Source organism: Hermetia illucens, chromosome 1 (assembly GCF_905115235.1).
Source record: "Hermetia illucens chromosome 1, iHerIll2.2.curated.20191125, whole genome shotgun sequence".
Taxonomy (NCBI): domain Eukaryota; kingdom Metazoa; phylum Arthropoda; class Insecta; order Diptera; family Stratiomyidae; genus Hermetia; species Hermetia illucens.
Window position 1 is genome coordinate 113,214,400 of NC_051849.1, and position 20,153 is coordinate 113,234,552.

The window sequence follows — 20,153 nt, forward strand, 5'->3', positions numbered from 1 at the left end:
TTCTCACCACTTTCTCACATGAAAAACCACAAAACCTCTTACATTCCTCACATGGAAAAAACAAAACCTTAAAACTTTCTTCTGCCCCACTCCGCTTCTAACTTGGTCGAATACTTTATCAAAACGTTAATATCTATCAAACTGATCTTCATGACGGAAGTCGTTGATTTCATAATCTATGATGAACGACTTGCGATTGTCAACATGCTATTGCAGAAGATCGCGCCTACTAACACGAGATTGTGATCAAACCGCCCCAAATAGGCTTTAATCTTTGCTTCTTATTGCAGTTTTTTTGAAAATTAATCTGCAAAAATTGTACACCTTGCTTTTGAGACAAGAGTGCTCGCGCAAGCATAAGGATGATTTGGTTTGTGCCCACGACATGGTCTCGGTGTACAACATATACAAGACATCAATGCGAAAAGCAACAATCTTCGTTGTCACGTGTCATTTCCTTTCAACAATTTTGAAGCAAGCAAAGATAATTTGTCTAATTATGCTTATTGAATTCTTCCATTGCCCCGCTAATTGCATAATCTCAAATGTCTCAAAGAGTATATGCAAAATGAGAAATCAGCCCTCACATTTCTGGACAATTTGGAGAATATATCGTTATCATTTCCAGAATATTCATCTTATAAATTTTATGAATGATACTGCAGTTCCTCGTGACGGCGGGTAATTGAAAGAACCTAAAGCAATTCCACAGTATAATTGACAATTATAAAAACAAAATTATACGTGATGGGATTGGAGTTTTGAAAAAAAAGAAAACTCCTTTTCCAAGCGTGATTAGCGAATTCTATTCAGAAAATAACGAAAACAACTTTTTGTGTCTATTATTACGCAAAACAAACGTCTGACAAGGTCACGCAAACCTTAGATGGGTAAACACCATTAAAAACTAAGTCATTGATATCGTGGATGGCAGCCCCAGAGTGTAGCTGTCAAGTATCGGACCATGCCTGCTATCTCCCTCCCACCCGTAGTGAACTCGCAGCATGTGCCGCTAGCGGAGCATGTGACATGCGAGCCCGCAAAAACTAACACATCCGGAGGCAATCCCACGCATGCAAACGACAAATTTGATCAATGAAAACCCGAGCTTCCGGGAAAAATACTTACCGCCCTTATCTGCCGGTTGAACATGTAACAGATGCAGGTCCATACTTTCGAGGCGAGAACCAGAAATGCACGAAAGTTCATTTGAAATTGTGACAACATTGGCATCGTACAACGCACACATGCACCCGTGGAATCTCGCTCGCGTCGTCTCCTTCCGACCAACACCTGTCCAAATCCCACGCGCCCACTCGCACTCCCGCACACTGATCAACTTCACTCTCCAACTGTGTACGCACCGCGTGCGTACGTGCGTCCTCTGCGGTTGTATGTACGCGCGCCGCTGTCACTTCAGAAATTTCACGTCCGCTTCAAATCAAACAAACGAAAATTTGCACGGTCACAAAAATCCGAAAAACCGCGAGAGCCCTTCACTGTACTGAGTTCGCCAACGATTAGCCGCTGACAGCACACAATTAAAAATGCAAAGAACCCCGACGAAGCCGCTCGGTAAAATCTCCCGCTGGCTGAGACGGCGAATTTTGGCGAAATGCTCGTTGGCCAATTCTCACCCTAGCCAAGCGACTGCCTTGCCTGCTCAAATGCTTTGCCCGCACCACCAACGTGCGACACTACCGCATTATTTTTAGTCAGTAGCCGACTATTAACTCACTCGGAATAGGCTAAAAAATAAAAATAAACACAGCAGCGGTCTCGGGAGCTCCTGATTTTTCTTCACAGCTACCGCCGCGCGGCACACACGCAAACCGGGCGCTCGCCTGATCGGAATCCGTGTCTGTATACTGTCAGGGGGACGGCGCACCACGCACACAAAGCTCCGCTACGCGATTTTCCGTCCAAATTAATGCCAAATCAAAACCGCAATTTCTTCTTTGCTCCTGGCTAACCGCTTACTTCTGATCCAAACGCTGACGTGCGAATTGTATGAACGATGAGCTCGCTTAGAGTTCACAGAATTTACTGAGCCGTACGGATTCGCAGAGCGAACGCGATACGACTGTAAAGTGCAAAAAAAGCAAACTTATGAAAGACGGCGACGCGACCAATTTGAGCAACGGGAAAAGTCAAGATAACACGGCTCACGGCTCATACGCGGCGCAACACATTGACAGCAGCAGCCGCCATCTTGATAGGGTTGTGCCAAACGGCAAGAATAACTGGCTTGGAAACTGGCGAGAGGGATCGCTCGTGTCTCTATGGGGGAATTCGCCATGGTGGCGGTTGAACTTTCAAATTATTTATGAATTCCCTGTATATTTCAACAGCCGATAAGTATATACAAAGCTCCAGACCAAAAAACATTCGCTCAATGGAGAAATAAATATTTTCACCTGCAAAGCATTGAACAACTACTAATTAAAGAAAACTACCGATAGCACACATATCTTGGTCGGCTCACTGCGTCCGAAGGTCGTGCTTCATTTGATAGCGTCAATTGAAAGTTATTGCTGCTGATAATAATAAATAAAACGCGTCATGACTGGCCAAATTCGGCTATTCGTGCTATCACAACAGCTATCTTGTACCGATAATTTTCTCAAGGTTCAAATATGCATAAATGTGTGCGTGGTTTTTATAAAAGCTGATCTGTATTGCTAAGATGATTCATGAATTTTACGGTATACCTGTGTTATATAATATAGCATGGACGATCATTTTGCTCAAATTAGAAGTTGAAATTGATCTAGTATTGAAATACCTCGACCCGCATGTATGAATTGCTGTTGCTCCTGGTCAATTTTATAATTCATAATTGCTGGATTGCGTGATTGGTCGCATATTGCCTCTGGGCTGCCAGTTGAAATACATTTGAAAATAAAACTGCTGCCAGCTACGGACATTTGTGAAAATTTGAGCGGTGTCCTAAGTCCCGTATGGTTAACATGGCTAACTGTTAAGTTTCGACAGCCAATTTCACCAGCTCGAAACAACTGAGTTACAACTTATAAGGTGCTTTAGTCCATTATGATTGGAGCAATAAGACTACATACAGGAGAAGCAAATCAAGTTTTTAGGCGGCACGGAATGTCATTGCATATACGTAGGTTAGGTACAAGGTAGCTAATTGGCAGATCTGTGAATGATGCCTAGACGGTTTTCTTAATTATGTAGTATGTAAATGATGCACGAATTTCTCTACGCGCAAGTGATTGAAGGACGTTGAATATGTGTAATGCTTTTCTTCCACCTACAAATTCAAGCAATAATATTCCTTGCCGCCTAGAAACTGAAATTGCTCCTCTTGTATGTAGTCTTCCTGGGTTAGGACCATCAACAGCGCTAAATTCGCCCTCCATCTCAACACCTACATCAAATTGGGGTTGTTTCGCGTATACGAGAGTAGGTGGAAAGTAACCTCGACTATTAGTCGGAAGTTTCAAAGTTCTATCAATGTGAATCTGCGATGAATATTCTGACCTCAAATAATAACTAAAGAAGAACTTGTTGGCCAAACGGCCCGACACCTGTAGAATTGTTGGACAGAAAACGGAAGTGGCAGTGTTGTGGTCACACAAGGAAGGGCGACAACTTCATTGCCGTTTGTGCCATGAAATGGAGCTCACTATCCCATGATAGACGACGGTTGAATTTTGGACCACATTTAAGATGTGCTTTTCCCACTAATCGGAAAGAACATAGTGCAGCACGACTTTGGAGTTAAACATATGACAACTAGTATATCATATTACGATGAGCACCGCACCGCGTTCAGCCTTGCAAGTTTCTAGTGAAGAATACTACACACAGGAGATACTTCTCTCCATCCAAGTTTCAAATTTTATACAAAATACTACGTAGAGTCGGTTCTTCAACTAGAATGGATGGTGACAATGTGCAGTAATTGGGGTAGGTTAATTTGTCGACGAAAACTATACAAATTTTACATGGATTCACCAGTTTGAATTGTTGAAATCATTGATGCAAAAACCAAGTACATACTTCCATGAAGTGCCACTGGGATGTGCAGAACCGTAACGCTTCACGCGCAAATCATTCAATGATAGATTTTATTTTCTTCGGGAGGTAAATCTTCTGTATGTAGTGTTCCTGCATTTTGGTATGTGCAGATGTGTTCTGCACATATTCATGTGCAAGTATAGGTTTTTGGGTATGCTATTGTCTCGACCACGTGATTGCGAGCACAGTATATTTAATAGGCAATATCGATAGTAAATGGTCGGAACTTGCGGATTAGGGAAACATATTCATATTTGAGGTATCAAATGAAAGGCCTCGATTAGTACTAAATACAGTTAATAATAGTACATTGCTATATTTATTAAGTATTGTAGTATGGTACAGGCTATGCTATAGAGTATAATAATACCAAGTTTGGTGGAAATCGCACTATTACTAACAATCTAAGGCTTTGAACTTCAGAGCCACACGGGGGTTAATAGTCTGACAAACTACACATAACACAAACATTATGAGCTAAGTACAAAGGGGACAAATGCCCACTCAAATATTCTTATATAAGAAATACACAAAACTTTTCATACTTGAAGCGATCAGCTTCCGGTTTCCTGTCTCGTTTTTACTGATACCGGCATCAGCAGTCATTAATGTATATGTAAATTTATTGCTATATTGTATTTGAATTGTAGCCACAATCTTTTGCATAGTTAGCCAGGAAAAGGCCTGTCGTTTTTTAAGGTTTTGTTGATTAGTACTTTTGAAAGCATGTAGCAGGTATTATTATTGACATTGGCTGTAAAGGGGAAAAGTGTCAATCGCTTTAAGGATCCGTTCTTAGGAACCACTATACCGAAAATTCTAGATAAAAATCTGACATCCCATACATACGGTAGCCTGCAAATGCTGCTAACAATTGAAGGGCTTGTTATGCGCAATGGCCTGGGTGTACCAAGTGTATGAAACCGTTGCAGCTGGGCATGCAGAATTCCCAATAGCTTTTGAACTTTTTTTTCAAACTCCTATGGGATGTGGAAATGTGTAAAATGCATATTACCTCGCCTTGCAGGAGATCAATGAAAAATGGTGTCATCTCGATATGAAAACGCCACTTGTTTGCTTCTCATCGAGCAATCGATCTTGGTTGATAATGATTTGGAAAAAGAGACAAGGAGGGTCGATCAGAAGATGAATATTCGTTTTCAGTTTAAGCAATCATCGCACTGTTCTTTCCCGCATTGATCGACCTGAAATTGGTGGCAGTGGGAAAACCGTATGTGTTTTTGCTTTTTGGCATTGGTTTAGCAGAGACCACTACGGATTTTTTTTCCTCATCCAATCCATTTTTATGACTACAAGGCATTGATGCCACCATTTGCAGATTTTGCTGCAATATTTTGGTCAAAATGGTGTTAAAATTGACGTCACACATGATGATGGAATTAGGAAATTATTCGTTTTTATACTCGTCATTGAGCTTGTAATATTGAGGGAAAAACACTTGAAATCACATTCAGAAAATTCAAAGCACATAAAGCGGTTCTACTTCTATGAATGAAAAGCAAACGTTCCTTCAATCAAATGTAATAATTAATTAGCATTACAAAATATTTTATTACCCCACACATCCACTAATCCTACATGACATTCACTTGGATCAAGAAAAAATACTTTTTAGTTTATTTAAATGTTAACAAAATAAGTTTAGGCACGTCCATCCTTTCCTAATCATAAGGACCAGACGTAGAAGTGTTAAGCTTCAACCAAAACTTTCTTTGGTGTGGTTTTCTCTTTTATCCTTTCTTTTTCAGGTAGCTCGTCTGTAGGAACGTCTGGCAACTGTTCAGAAATATCCATATCTTCTGTTGGCTCCTCTTTTTTCACTTCTTTTTCATTTCCTTCTTGCTTGACTAATTCATCCAACTCGGCCAGAACGTCTTCTTCCTCTTCTTGCGTTAGTGCTCCAGTTAACATTTCATCAATTTCGCGTTGTTTCTCGACACCCTCACGAGTTTCATCCAATACGCGTTCGACTTCGTCGATTGTGAGCACTTCGTGAACTTTACTAAGGGCTGCATTTCCTCTTTTCAGCCCATCTAGTACTTGTTGCTCGACTTGAGCAAATTCAATATCCGATGCAAGTTTTTCAAGATTCTCTAGTTGGGAATCCGTGTTTTCTAAAAGTTTTTCTTGATATTTCTTCTTTCGCAAGAGTAACTTTGCTCGTCTGAAAAAAGCACCGATTTATGTTAGTTTAAGATGCCAAACTTCAGCCAAAATTCAACAACTTACTCTTTTCTACCAGTTTGCAAACATTTCTTGGCGAGAGCGCGGTCATTCTCTAGTGATTGTTCGATTCGTTTCTGATATTGTTTGAGCTTATCACGTTGCTGTTTCAATTGCTGCAAGAACGAGAGAAAGAAATTGTTTTCAATCTTTACCAACAAAAAATAGTGATATGATATGATCATCTTTAATCAAACTTGAAAATTAATGAATGCAAATAGATCAATTACAGTGTTTGGCTGAGTTCCATCAATTATTAGCTTTAGTGTCGTAGTTCGTCAACAAGTCGTAGTTCGCAAACAAGGACGGCTCCTTAAGACAGAAGCAGGCAGATTCTTCAAAAAGAATTTTAACAAAGCATCCTCATCACATGACAGCGGCCTCAGGACCGATTTCCGCTCACCAGCTCAAGATATTGCGCTCAATTGTGTAAATCTTTGCGAATTTTTCGTTTAAAGTAACCGATGGATCAGTATTTTCTGTTGATAGTTTTACCACCACTACCAGCTGCCTTCATTTGTGCTGTCGTATACGGCTTCTAACGAGAAAGTAGATCTTCCCAAATAGAGGGAAGATCAATTGTATGGTTTATCTTCCATGGTACCAAGTCGATAAAGGGGCTTGCATATGTGACACTCGATATTTTAACCTTTGTTGGGGAGCAACTTACTCCTTCTTTTTTGGTCCACAGACCCCTCGTTTTGGGCTGAGTATACAAGCTTAAAAAATTGTAGGCGGAAACGAATTTACAGCAGATTTACGTTTAATATAATTCGCAGTCATGTCGTGTTCTGCGAATTATATAAAGGACCATTTAACATCTGCGAATCGCTTCGGTTGCGCTAATCCCAGGTCAGAGGTGAGGCAGCGTCTGACGAGTTGCCTTTCATCATCATCATCATCAACGGCGCAACAACTGGTATCCGGTCTAGGCCTGCCGCCGCGGTCCACCAATTCGATATCCCTAAAAGCTGTCTGACGTCCTGGCCTATGCCATCGCTCCATCTGTGGGGGATCATTCTCATCCATACGGATTAAGTGACCCGCCTACCGTAACCTATTGAGACATGGTATCGCTCATAGATTTCGTCATTGTGTAGGCTACGGAATCGTCCATTCTCATGTAGGGGGCCAAACATTTTTCGAAGGATTCTTCTCTCGAACGCGGCCAAGAGTTCACAATTTTTCTTGCCAAGAACCCAAGTTTCCGAGGAATACATGAGGACTGGCAAGATCATAGTCTTGTACAGTAAGAGTTTTGACCCTATGGTGAGACGTTTCGAGCGGAACAGTTTTTATAAGCTGAAATAGGCTCTGTTGGCTGACAACAACCGTGCGCGGATTTCATCATCGTAGCTGTTATCGGTTGTGATTTTCGACCCTAGATAGGAGAAATTGTCAACGGTCTCAAAGTTGTATCCTCCTATCCTTATTCTTCCTGTTTGACCAGTGCGATTTGATGTTGTTGATTGGTTGGTTTTCGGTGCTGACGTTGCCACCATATACTTTGTCTTGCCTTCATTGATGTGCAGCCCAAGATCTCGCACCGCCTGCTCGATCTAGATGAAGGCAATTTGTATGTCTCGGGTGGTTCTTCCTGCCCCTTTGGTATGGGCCAACGATGTTCTGGGCGTATGGGGCTATCCGGCCTAGCAAGATAGTGGAGAATATTTTATAGATGGTACTCAGCAACGTTATACCTCTATAATTGCTGCACTGTGTGATATCTCCCTTTTTATGTATGAGACAGATAATGCCTCGTTGCCAATCGTCAGGCCTTTCCCTGCTAAGAAACCGCACAACTGTCTCACTTACCATTGTTTATATTTATTGTTTTGCAGTCAAAGTCCATTCTGAAAAAAGGTGGATGTGTGATCTAAAACCAAAAATTCAAACGTATTTTTCTTCTGCATGCCTGCCTCTATCGTTTAAACCACGATTATAATTTTAGTTTGCTAAACATTAAAATGGCGGTGTTTCAAAATAAATTTCCAAAAATCGTGTCTATTTATCATTGAAAATTCAGAGTAAAATAAAAGAAATTATTAATGAAAATACATAATATTTCAGACCAGAACTACAGATGTGTAGAATGGTGTGTAAAAATGTTAACCTTAGTTGGAAAAATGTGGTTTCCAGATCAACGTGTGTAAATTTTTTATTTTGTAGGCGCGTTAGCATGCCGTTTGCTCTTTTATTTGCTGCAACTTGGTTCAGTATGTTCCCAACATATTCTACTTCCAAAATATGTATGAAAAACAAAGATCGATTTCTGGAAACCGTCACATAGGAAAACTCCCGTAACTATTTTCCTTTTCACCATAAAGAGGCGAAGGATTATGATAGCTTCAAGTAACGCAGATGGCATTAAGCGACATAAGCGGCGGAATCTTCACTTTTTCTCGTTACCAAACTTTAGTCGCAACCACGAGGTGATGTATGCTTACATCTGAATTTTGTGTTTAACCAGTAAATGGAAATAGCGGACAAAATAGCAATCATACAGTCATATATTATCCTAGAATAATATATGACTGTGATAACAGCGAATTCTACCAGAAATGCGTTAATCAAACTGATTAATAGAGAAGCGATTCCATGCTATCTTCTCATATTTTTGTCATTTACCGCAGAAATTGAATGCTCCAAATTTAAAGAGTTACGCTATTGAAATTAGTCGAAAGACTAGGAATATTTGATGGAGGAGAGTTTGGCAGGAAAGCTTTTGGATCCCTTAAATTGGTAGCCTTCCGTTACTTCAAACATCTAGATATGGGAACATGTTTTTCCATTCATGTAGTAATAAAGATAATAAGGCAATATTGTCAATTGTCCTGATTCGACTCGGGTACTCATTCAGAGCCGAGTCAAACGATATCCGTTATCCAGCCTACGATATAGTTTCCCCCGCCATCAGGGAGAATCGATCCGCGACCACACATTGCGAAATATATAGATAATATTTTAAGGAATGGCGACTCAATGAATAATTTTCAATCAAGCTATGAGTACTGAGTACTTTTCAATCAAACTATATTATCATAAATATACTATATGTATAGCAGTATATATCAATACCACAATAAAGTGAATCGTCTGAGATTCGAAGAGTCCATATATGTATACGATGGCCGTATCTTATTTTAACTTTTTTAGCTCTCTCTAGTTATTTGTATCAGCCGCGGTTTCTCGAGGCGAAATTTATATGTACCTAAGAAGTTTACGCGTACTGTCAATTTCAGATAGATACATACGTATGTTTTCAGTGAAGTGGAAATATTCAAATGTGTATGTTCAATTTAGATGCGTACATATATATGTACGCATCGGACATAGGCAAGATTTAGTTGTTTACGACAGACATATTGTCATCAGTATTTCGATATTTACATCTGGGAGTTTGGAAATGCATGAAGGAATGCTTTGAATTTTAGCTCTCCACGAATGGAAGAACGTATAATGAAAGTGCCTTACATCACAAAAACATAAAATTTTCCATACCTCAACCGTTCGGCTTCAGACTTGTTATTGGTTTAAAATGGGATAAAAACTTACTCCTGGATTTATAATCAATAACGTTCATCTATAAAAACAAGATATTCCTCAAGTAAATTTTTCTGCAGCAACTCCGAAGAAAAAACCGTTCACCACTTGTTTTCCAATATGGCAAAGAGATGTCGCAGCACTGACATTGACTAGAAAAGAAAATGCGACTGTGGAAGCGCGATTGTATTGTGCTGGAATAACAATGATTTTTAGAAAATGTTTATAGAATATACACCCTGTTAAACAAATATATGTGCAAAACCTATTTCTGTGTCTTTCCCCTTATTTGTTGATATATAATTTTTTATTTGCTGCAGTTGCTTTTTTGGACATGATCTTCATTTTTGAGGAAGAAAAACCATGCGGGCAATATGCGCTATATGTACCGTTAGTTGATTGAAATGTACGTATTGCTATTTCGTTTCGATATTTTGTCAGCGGTTTGTTTAATATTATATATAATAATAATAATCGTTGGCGCAACAATCCATATTGGATCAGGGCCTTGAAGTGTGTTAGAGCACTTCATTCAAGACCGTAACGGTACACTATAGAACACTGTAGGAGGCAATGTGGTCAGCATTGCGCTCGCCCGAGATTATTACCCTGATTTGACTCAGGTACTCATTCACAGCTGAGTCGACTGGCATCCGACGTCAAGTCACGATACAAATCCCACTGCCACCAGTGAGATTTGAACCGCGGCCTTCCGTATGACAACCCAGTGCTTTAACCACTGAGCTATAATTATATTTGGAGAAAAACAGTGATTTTTCGACTGGGCTGGTCCTTCATATAAATTTCATTTTTCATTAAAAATACCATGTGCATGTACTTATCAGAAAAGGAACGTCGATTGATCACAGGATTAAGAGAGAATGGTGGAAAAGTTAGTGCAATTGCAACAAGACTTAATCTTAAACAAAATACCATCACGAACTTTCTAAAAGGTCTAGGTAATTATGGTGTTATACAGCGAAGTGGTCACACGCACAAGCGGGGTATTCGACGTTTATCAGTGAATAAGAAAAAGAGTGATGGGGAGATAAAGGTAGCACACTTAATGCAACCACGATTGGGATTTGCCATTCGCGGATAGCGAAACCTATGTTGAAATCAATTCCAATAAAAGACCGATTGGGATTTGCCAAGAGAAACCAAATTTGGAAGCAGGAATTCAATCAAGTTATATTTAGTGATGAAAAAAAAAAAATTAAGAGGATACGACCGTAACCGAAAGTATTGGCGTGATTTACGGTGTCCCTGAGAGACGTGGCGTCGACCCAGTTTTGATGGGGGATAATTAATGGTTTGGGTCCTATTTCGATATAATGGATGATGACCTGTACTTTATATTATGCAATGTAGACGCCAACATGTGTTTATAGAATGTGCTGAATAAATTAGAGAGATAACTGAACTTTTCTGCAAGACACTGTCGTCATTCATAAAGCGAAAGTCACTATAGACCCTTTTAAATTAAAAAATATACCCGTACTGGAGTGGCCAGCCAAAAGTCTAGATTTAAAAACAATCAGAAATTTTTAGAGTGGACTATCGACACCAGTTTTCCAAAATGGAGATCAGTTTGCGACTGTTAGGGATTTGAATGTCACTCTGCAAGACGAATGGTAGACAATTGATGACAATCTTCCGAAATCATTAATTGATTCAATGCCATCTAGGCCAGGAATGGTGATTTCCAACAAAAGAGATCATACTTCCCCACTAAACTATATTTTGCGTTGAAAAAAAAAATCATTTAAAAAACCAAAAAGGCATAAAGACGTTTTATATATTATATTATATATATATTTATTAGGAATTTTTAAGTTTCATCTTTTTTTTTGTTTATATTTAAACTTTTAAAATTAATTTTGTTTTGTTTTTGGTAGAACACATTTAAACTATCATAATTGTACAACACAAGATTAATTTAAAATAAAGGTTTTTTGTTAATAAAGAATTTTTATGTTGTACATATAATTATTTAACAGGGTATATCAACGTGGTTTAAAATGTTAAGTTTACCCTGTGTTCTTAACATTTGAAATCACGATGATATGGTCCGTAAACATTTTTGCTTTCAAGTTTCATATATATATAACATGTGCTCATGCTGCTGATCTTATTTTATAACTTATGAACAGCCTTGATTATTTTCGGAAGCCACTTCTGTTAAACAGATGCTCTTTTATGATTTAAAAGCTCCCGCTCGGTTCAATACAACGGGATGTTGAGAGTAATATTCGGAGTAATATTTTGAAACTGTATCTAAGCAATAGTTTCGACTTCGGTTTCGCCTTAAGTTTTTCGCAGTACCAAATGATTTATTTATATCATGGATGATTTAGAAATTTGCTAAGGTCTCAACGCCTAAAATTGGTTGGCTAAAAATGTGCAAAAAGCTTTAAACCAGAAAGAGTAGAACCTGCCTTTCAAACCATCAATTACCAGCATAATGTAATTTTCAGTAAAAGGTCTGTAGGGTATTATTGAACGGTTCGTAGAAAACCTTGTTTTTAAGGTTTTGTTTGTAAAACAAAATCAGTTCAATGTCTGTCTGTCCGTCTGTCACAGGCACTTTTCTCAGAAACGGCTATACCGATTGACACGAAATTTGGTGAGAAGGTGAGACCTGTGTACCCCCAGACGTGCAGTGAGTGATATTGTCCTACGTTGAGATTTAGGGGGGGGGGGGGGGGGTCCCCATACATGTAAAAGGGGGGTGTACAATTTTTTTTCACCAAATATAGGCATGTGGGGTATCAAATGAAGGGTCTCGATTAGTACTTTTCGAAGCCGGACTTAGTTTTAAGATTGGTTAAAAATGCGGGGAGTGGGAGGGGTGCAAAGTGATGATTTCTTTAACGGAGCCATTCTCAGAAACTATACAACCGAAAAATCTGAAAAAAAATCATGAAGCTGCCTCCATATAGTGCCCAGGCCTCAAAATACTTTCCATATCGCTATCTGTTCAAATTAAGTTAATAATAGCATATTACCATATTTTTGGGAAAATTGAGTAAAACCCCCTTGAGTTTATTCAGAGTTATAAAGGTTGGTAGTAGTATTAAACATAATATGAAGCATATTATCTCCAAGTTTGATCAAAATCATACTATTAGTAACAAAGTTACAGTAGCTTAAAATTGGCTTTACCGTGTAAATTTACACAACGAAGTACTAAGTCTGACATGCTAAATGCATATTCTTAACGGGCTACGTACAAATGGGATAGTTCTACACTTAAATATACTCACATAAGAAGCAAACAAAACCTTCCATACCTGAAGCGCCCAGCTTCCGGTTTCCCGACTTGTTTCTTTTTGATTTATACTTGCTTATGGAGTTCAGTTTGAAATGGACTATAAAGATACATGCGTGAGATAAGTGCCAATTCCTACAATCGAATTTTGCTTCCTTGGATATTTTGAGGATATTTATTTAAGTCGCAACATGCACCTTTGTAGTACGTTTTATGGCGCGTCAACTAGCTGATCTGAATACTTCGGATCAGTGCTCTTAGCCAGTTGTAAACTATAATATGAAATAGCTACATATCACAGTATCCTTAATTAAGTGATAGTCGTAGCAATAAACGCCCATATTTCAAATTTACTGCAACGCTGTTCTCCTAATCACCTCTAGGGTGCCTAGTACTGGCTGCCAAGGAATAATAAACGCTAGCTTGCGGTTATGTAAACGTGCTCATGCTGAATCAATAGCATCATTTGCCATGACTACGTTCGCAGGACATTCCTAACTAATATGGCGTTGCATGAATCGTGAAGAAATTGTGAGGGAGGCATCTTCGATGGTGTGGTCATACTATCCGCATTGATAATGACTCGCAAGCCATGGGAAAATGGTCCAAAGGACGACAGAACCATGGCGACATGTTTCATCACAGAAATACTGACGCTGTATAGTTATTCATAGAGAAGCTATATAGTTATTCGTATAGAAGTACCGGGGTGGGCCATCACCTTTTCTACATGGCATTCCTGGATTTAGAGAAAGCGTTTGACCGTGTGCCACACGAATGTATTTGGTAGGTATTACCACATCATTTAGATCCACAGGAACTTGTGCATAGAGTTAAATTGCTCCACCAAGATCTGACGAGTAAAGTCCGAAGTGATAGATATTTAAAAGCGGCTTCAGCTCTCCCCAAGGAAACAGGCACTATTATCAGTGGCAATAATCAATACTCTCTGCCAATGGTGACCTTTGCAATTAAAGCTGCCTCGCGGTAATGGAGAAAACTATGCTGCGAATTGAGGAAATTTGCGATCGACATAGGGTTGCATCCATAGTGGGGAAAATCGGAAAGAGGCGACTTCAATGGCATGGTCATGTAATTCGCGTTACCGCTTGCTCACTAGCTAAGATTGGGCCGAACATTGAAGTCTCCGAGCTCGAATAACAATACCACCTAGAATCCCCTCTGACAATCAGGTGAGAGTGAACACTGAAGCCATCCACAACACAACCCTCCGCGACACCTATAAGAGGGAAATGGATGCCGCAATAACTGCAGTCAATAGGGGACCTGGAGATGAAGCATCAACTAATGATCTTCACAACCACCTGAAGAACGTTATCATGGATACGGCCACAAATATACTTGGCCCCAGCCGCAAAAGGAGTCGGAACGGCTGGTTTGACGATGAATGTAAGCTAGCAACGGAACGGAAGAATGCCGCATACCGAGTAATGTTGCATTCTCAAAGAACGCGGGCACGCGCAGAAACTTATCACGAACTCCGTCGAGCGGAGAAGCGACTTTACAGACGGAAAGGAAAAAGGAAGCCTGGGAGAACCAACTAGTCTGTGAACTAGAAAAGTACAGGGAGCAACCGCACCAGGCGCGAAAGTTTTACCAACAAGTCAGCAGGATGAAGCCTTATACACCTCGATGCTCATCCTGCCGAGACAAAGAGGGAAATCTGATTTCCGACAGAATGGGCATATTAGAGCGATGGGTTGAGTACTTTGATGAGCTACTGAACAACCAGAACATCGGCGAGTTGGAGGTCCCGCCAACTGAAGACGACGGACAAATACTGCCACCACCAAGTTTAGGAGAAACAGTCCGTGCAATTCATCGGCTAAAAAATCATAAGTCGCCAGGAGCCGATGGAATTACAGCCGAATTGGTTAAATATGGAGGCGACCAGTTACACCAAGTGGTTCATCAACTTGTGCTCAAGGTATGGGACAGCGAATCAATGCCTGACGATTGGCAGCGAGGCATAATCTGTCTCATACATAAAAAGGGAGATATCACACAGTGCAGCAATTATAGAGGTATCACGTTGCTGAGTACCATCTATAAGATATTCTCCACTATCTTGCTAGGCCGGATAGCCCCATACGCCCAGAACATCATTGGCCCATACCAAAGAGGCTTCACTCCAGGCAAATCAGCAACAGATCAGATTTTCTCTCTGCGGCAGGCGATGGAAAAACTGTTGGAATATGGACAACAGTTGCACCATCTGTTCATCGACTTTAAAGCCGCCTATGATAGCATAGCCAGGGTAAAACTGTACACGGCCATGAGAGAATTCGGTATCCCGACGAAATTAATAAGACTGACTAGGCTGACCCTGACCAATGTGCGAGGCCAGATAAAAGCAGCAGGATCACTCTCAAGACCATTCGACATCAACAACGGTCTACGACAAGGGGATGCGCTATCATGCGTCCTCTTTAACCTGGCCTTCGAGAAAGTGATCCGTGATGCTGAGGTGAATGCAAGAGGTACGATCCTCTTCAAGTCCACCCAACTACTGGCCTATGCTGACGATATCGACATCATGGGAAGAACCACCCGAGACGTTCAAACTGCCTCCATCCAGATCGAGCAGGCGGCGCGAGATCTTGGGCTGCAAATCAATGAAGGCAAGACAAAATACATGGTGGCAACGTCAGCACCGAAGACGAATCAACCAACAACATCAAACCGCACTGGTCAAACACAAGCACGAACAAGAATAAGGATAGGGGAATACAACTTTGAGACCGTTGACAATTTCTCCTATCTAGGGTCGAAAATCACAACCGATAACAACTACGATGATGAAATCCGCGCACGGTTGTTGTCAGCCAACAGAGCCTACTTCAGCTTACAAAGACTGTTCCGCTCGAAACGTCTCACCATAGGGTCAAAGCTCTTACTGTACAAGACTATGATCTTGCCAGTCCTCATGTATTCCTCGGAAACTTGGGTTCTTAGCAAGAAAAATTGCGAACTCTTGGCCGCGTTCGAGAGAAGAACCCTCCGAAGAATTTTTGGCCCCCTACATGAGGATGGACGATTACGTAGCCTACACAATGACGAAATCTATGAGCGATACCATGACCGTCCGGTTGTGGATAAAATCCGGCTCAATAGGTTACGGTGGGCGGGTCACTTAATCCGTATGGATGAAGATGATCCCACCCGGAAAGTCTATAAGGGCAATATCTATGATAGGAAAAGAAGACGAGGCAGACCCTGCCTAAGATGGAGCGATGGCGTGGGCCAGGACGCCAGACAGCTTTTAGGGATATCGCATTGGTGGACCTCGGCGCAAAACCGGGATGTCTGGAGTTCCTTATTAAGGCAGGCCTAGACCGGATACCGGTTGTTGCGCCGTTGATGATGATGATGATGATGATTGAAGTCAATGAAAAACTAATGTAGGAAAATTGAAACATAATTTTAAGAAAGAGCAACGAAGTAAAATTTTCTTTTTTATTTAAAAAATAAATTAGTTACGAACCCTCCAAATTTTGTTTTTGAACAGTTTTGGTGACAGCCTATTTTATTCTGTTCAATAATGAATAAAGTGGAAATTGTTCTATAAGTGACTCATTTCGTCAAATAGATTCCCCGCCTTATTTTTACAATGACGGAAATCACTTAAATGTTGCGATCTGTCAATACTCTCAAAGACCGCGTTTGGAAAAAAAATGTGTGTCTGAAATGATCAGAATTTAAAATTTCAACCAAATTCAAACAAATTGAGAAACCCGTGCCATGTTGTGCGACGTCACAACTCATGCCAAGAAACTTCAGTAGCCTGGCAACTGCCAGTTACTTATAAAAATATAAAACTGTCAAAATTGATTTCTGCGTGAAATGTCAAAGAGGGCAATGAAATATTGTTTCGTGCCTTGCTGCACAAATAACTCCACAAAAGCCCCGCCAAAAAAAGTTTTTTGGTTGTTCCGAAAGAGATTTTCGAAAGAAGTGGATCGCCATCATCCGACGGAATCCAGTTTCTTTGGAGTCAGGTTTAAATTGTGGGGATCATTTCAATGTGAGTTAACATTTTTTAAACTTTAACCCCGACCTTAATTGATAATATACGATTGCGTTAGAGTTTTGTGTTGTTATTATTCAAATTCGACGTGCCCAAGGTTCAAATCCCGCTCAGTGGAAGTCCATTTTTTTGCGGGACTGTGAACCTTTGAGAAACGTACGTTTTACCGTCATTCAGGTAAAAATGTCAGAACTTGCTATATAGCTTGTGGCCATTATTGTCGAAACGTGAAGTAAATTGAAGATTTGTCCATTCACGCATCAATTTTGCACTATGTTAAAAACTGATTGATTACTTGAAAAGTAACAAACACCAAATCGGATGCCTTCACGTAAATAAGATTGAAACTGCTTGCTCGACGTCACATCAAGTGTCAGCCAATCACCGTGTTTTCTTTTCCGCCTTGTTAAGAATCCAATTTTTAAACTACTATAATTAATAAATGAACGTTCCGAATTGTTTTTTTCTTAACGGATATGGTAATCGGGCAGCTCAAACTATTATTTCGTCGTAAAAGCCATGTCATTTTCTAACGCGAGAGTGGAGTTATTCAAATTTGATAACAATTTACTCCCCATTCTTATTATTAGACATCTGTTATCCGTCCGCTAAAATTTATTCCTCTTGATAAACAATAGTCCTGTGAAAGGCTCATTCAATTTTATTATTTATTGCGACGGGAATTCTGCGGAAGAGAGACTACTGGTATCAACTATCAATATATTAGAGATTTTCCTTCGTGTATTAGCCTTCCGATTACACAAAAATTTACAAGAAAGTTTAATTTGCTTGTTAGATTGAACCGTGTGGACAAATTTGGTCTTTTCGCCCAAATCTGTTGCGGGAGTACAAAGTCCGTCATCTATATCGCAGCAACCAGCCAGTGGCAATCCCGTTCCACAATATCAAAGTCGTTATTGTTGGCATTATTCCTCACTTCTTTTTATATTATGCTACTTCCGTGACAATGTCATTATTCGCCTTAAATGATTCACTCCTTACTGCGCTATCAATATGGACATTGTACACGCAAATTACCAGAATAGCTTTGTCTTGCTCCGTCACTCGACTCGGGGGCTTCTTACTTTTCCCAAAAAGAGCGCCCATACTTTATATCTCGTAAAAACACAGCCTTCGTAATAGTATAAAATTTTAGAATTGGACGACGAAATCGAAAAAACTCCTACCGCGAAGCCCAAACAAGCAACCCGAACCCCATTTTAGCACTTACGTCAAACTGACAATGTCATTTTACATCTGACAATTAGTCATCGTTCATAGTTTGGTCACTTACTGTTTAGAGCGCTACGTGTGTGTGAACTTGGGTACTAGCATAATTGAAGTTAACGTAGTGAGAATGAAGGAAGCATTAAACGTTAAGCTCGACGGAAATAGTGATCACACGCCGGGCGATCAAAGAGCGTAAGCAAGTTATTGGAAATGCACGAAGCATGCATTTTAGCTAGTAATTAAGTAATTAAATAGTGCACACATTAGACTTAGCCCTAGATAATAAAGGCTGCTAAAGTAAATTTTGGATTTTTAATTAACTTGTAGGTGCGGTTTAATACGTTCCGATGCATCTACGAATTCATGTCTAGTCACGTCTCCCATAAATAATCTAATATGGACAATGTTATTGCTCCACTCTGATGATCAGAGAAAAGGGGCAAAGATCGCCTTGCATTAATTAATTAATTGATTGCTTTTAATATAATACAATTATTTCCTGGTAAAGGTTGAAATTTCAACGTAATGTGGGAAGGGAAGTTCCCAGTTTTCAATTCCCATAAAAGCATGTGGTGGTCGTGATTGATGGTACAACGTCTATCATGTTATTTATTGCAAATTTATACCACAGTATATCTAATAGATAGTACCCAGAATGAAATGCCACGACTTGCAAATGTGTTGCAGAAGCTTATCAGTACACATCAGAGACGCTAAACAAGGACAAGGCACAATCTTGGTCAAATCGTATTGATAAGAGAGAGATCGGTGGGCTTTTGCTATTCTGGTACTACTGCCGTGCTCACACATGTAGCAAAAAGTAGGGTCACGTATTCACTTACACGTAGGCAAAAAATTGCCGATCACTGAAACTGTGAAGGTTCACAATGTGAGCCTCGAAAAGTTTAAGAGGTCTCTTTCTCAGAACTTATCCCAATGAAAAATCTGAACCTGCTTGTTAATTTTGATTGTTTTTTTTTTCTAGATTATGATTATGCATCAAAGTTTCATCTATAATAATTGTGCAAAATAGTATTGGAAAATATTCAAACACATTTTTTATCAACTCATGCTAGTCAACGGGCGATAAGCTATCTCATGTGTCACCATTAATCCGATGTCTGACCGAAACATTCTTCGGATGTGTTCATAGCGTCTGGTTCCTTTGCACTTAATTTGATGGTCGTCAGTGGCTCTAGTTTCTGACTTGTCCAAGCGTCTGACGGTCCACTCAAGCCACACACATAAATGCTTCATAATTTACATACAGCCATATCAATAGGTAGCCAGTCAGATAGACTAAGTCTATGTGGATATGCTTGCTGTGAGTAGACACCGTCTACCATCTAGCAAAAAGTTGTTTCGCGTATTCACTTATGCATAAGCAAAAACTTGCGGATCTCACCAATACATGGCAAGTCCGGGCGGTATGTCAAACACAGCTGATCGGATTTTCGTTACATCTCGCTCATGCTCAATAGCAAAACAATTTGAAATCGTACGCACTCGCACTGATTTCCCCCCTTAATGGGCAAGGGGGAGTGTGGTAGCTGTCTAGTATCTAACTGTGGATGGGTGAGCACGGCAGTAGTATAGAATAGCAAAAGCTCACCGATCTCTCTCTTACCAATACGATTTGACGAAGATTATGCCTTTTCCTTGTTTAGCGTATCTGATGGGTACAGATAAGATCCTGCAGCACATTCGCAAGTCAGGTCATTTTAGTGTGGGTACTGCCTATAGTAGACCTACTATGCCGTCTACAGTGAATTT

The 20,153-nt window shown here is 40.0% G+C and overlaps 3 protein-coding genes across 7 annotated transcripts in view; 1 reads left to right on the forward strand and 2 right to left on the reverse strand.

Moving 5' to 3' along the window:
* The window catches only part of LOC119655209 (CTD nuclear envelope phosphatase 1 homolog), a 28,445-nt gene extending 26,219 nt beyond the window's left edge, over positions 1–2,226 (reverse strand). For both annotated transcript variants that reach the window (XM_038060994.1, XM_038060987.1), the window contains exon 1: positions 1,129–2,226. In XM_038060994.1, the coding sequence (XP_037916922.1) occupies positions 1,129–1,233 (105 nt within the window). In that variant the 5' untranslated portion in view covers positions 1,234–2,226. The remainder of the gene's footprint in view (positions 1–1,128) is intronic.
* Positions 1–20,153, forward strand: part of LOC119655185 (esterase B1-like) — a 77,872-nt gene that overhangs the window by 5,300 nt on the left and 52,419 nt on the right. The window lies entirely within an intron of this gene.
* On the reverse strand, positions 5,571–18,400 carry LOC119655223 (charged multivesicular body protein 6-A). Its single transcript, XM_038061006.1, has 3 exons — positions 18,189–18,400; positions 6,295–6,404; positions 5,571–6,229 (listed from the first exon to the last, which is right to left on the reverse strand). The coding sequence occupies exons 1-3, from the start codon at positions 18,255–18,257 to the stop codon at positions 5,755–5,757; spliced, it is 654 nt and encodes a 217-aa protein (XP_037916934.1). The 5' UTR covers positions 18,258–18,400; the 3' UTR covers positions 5,571–5,754.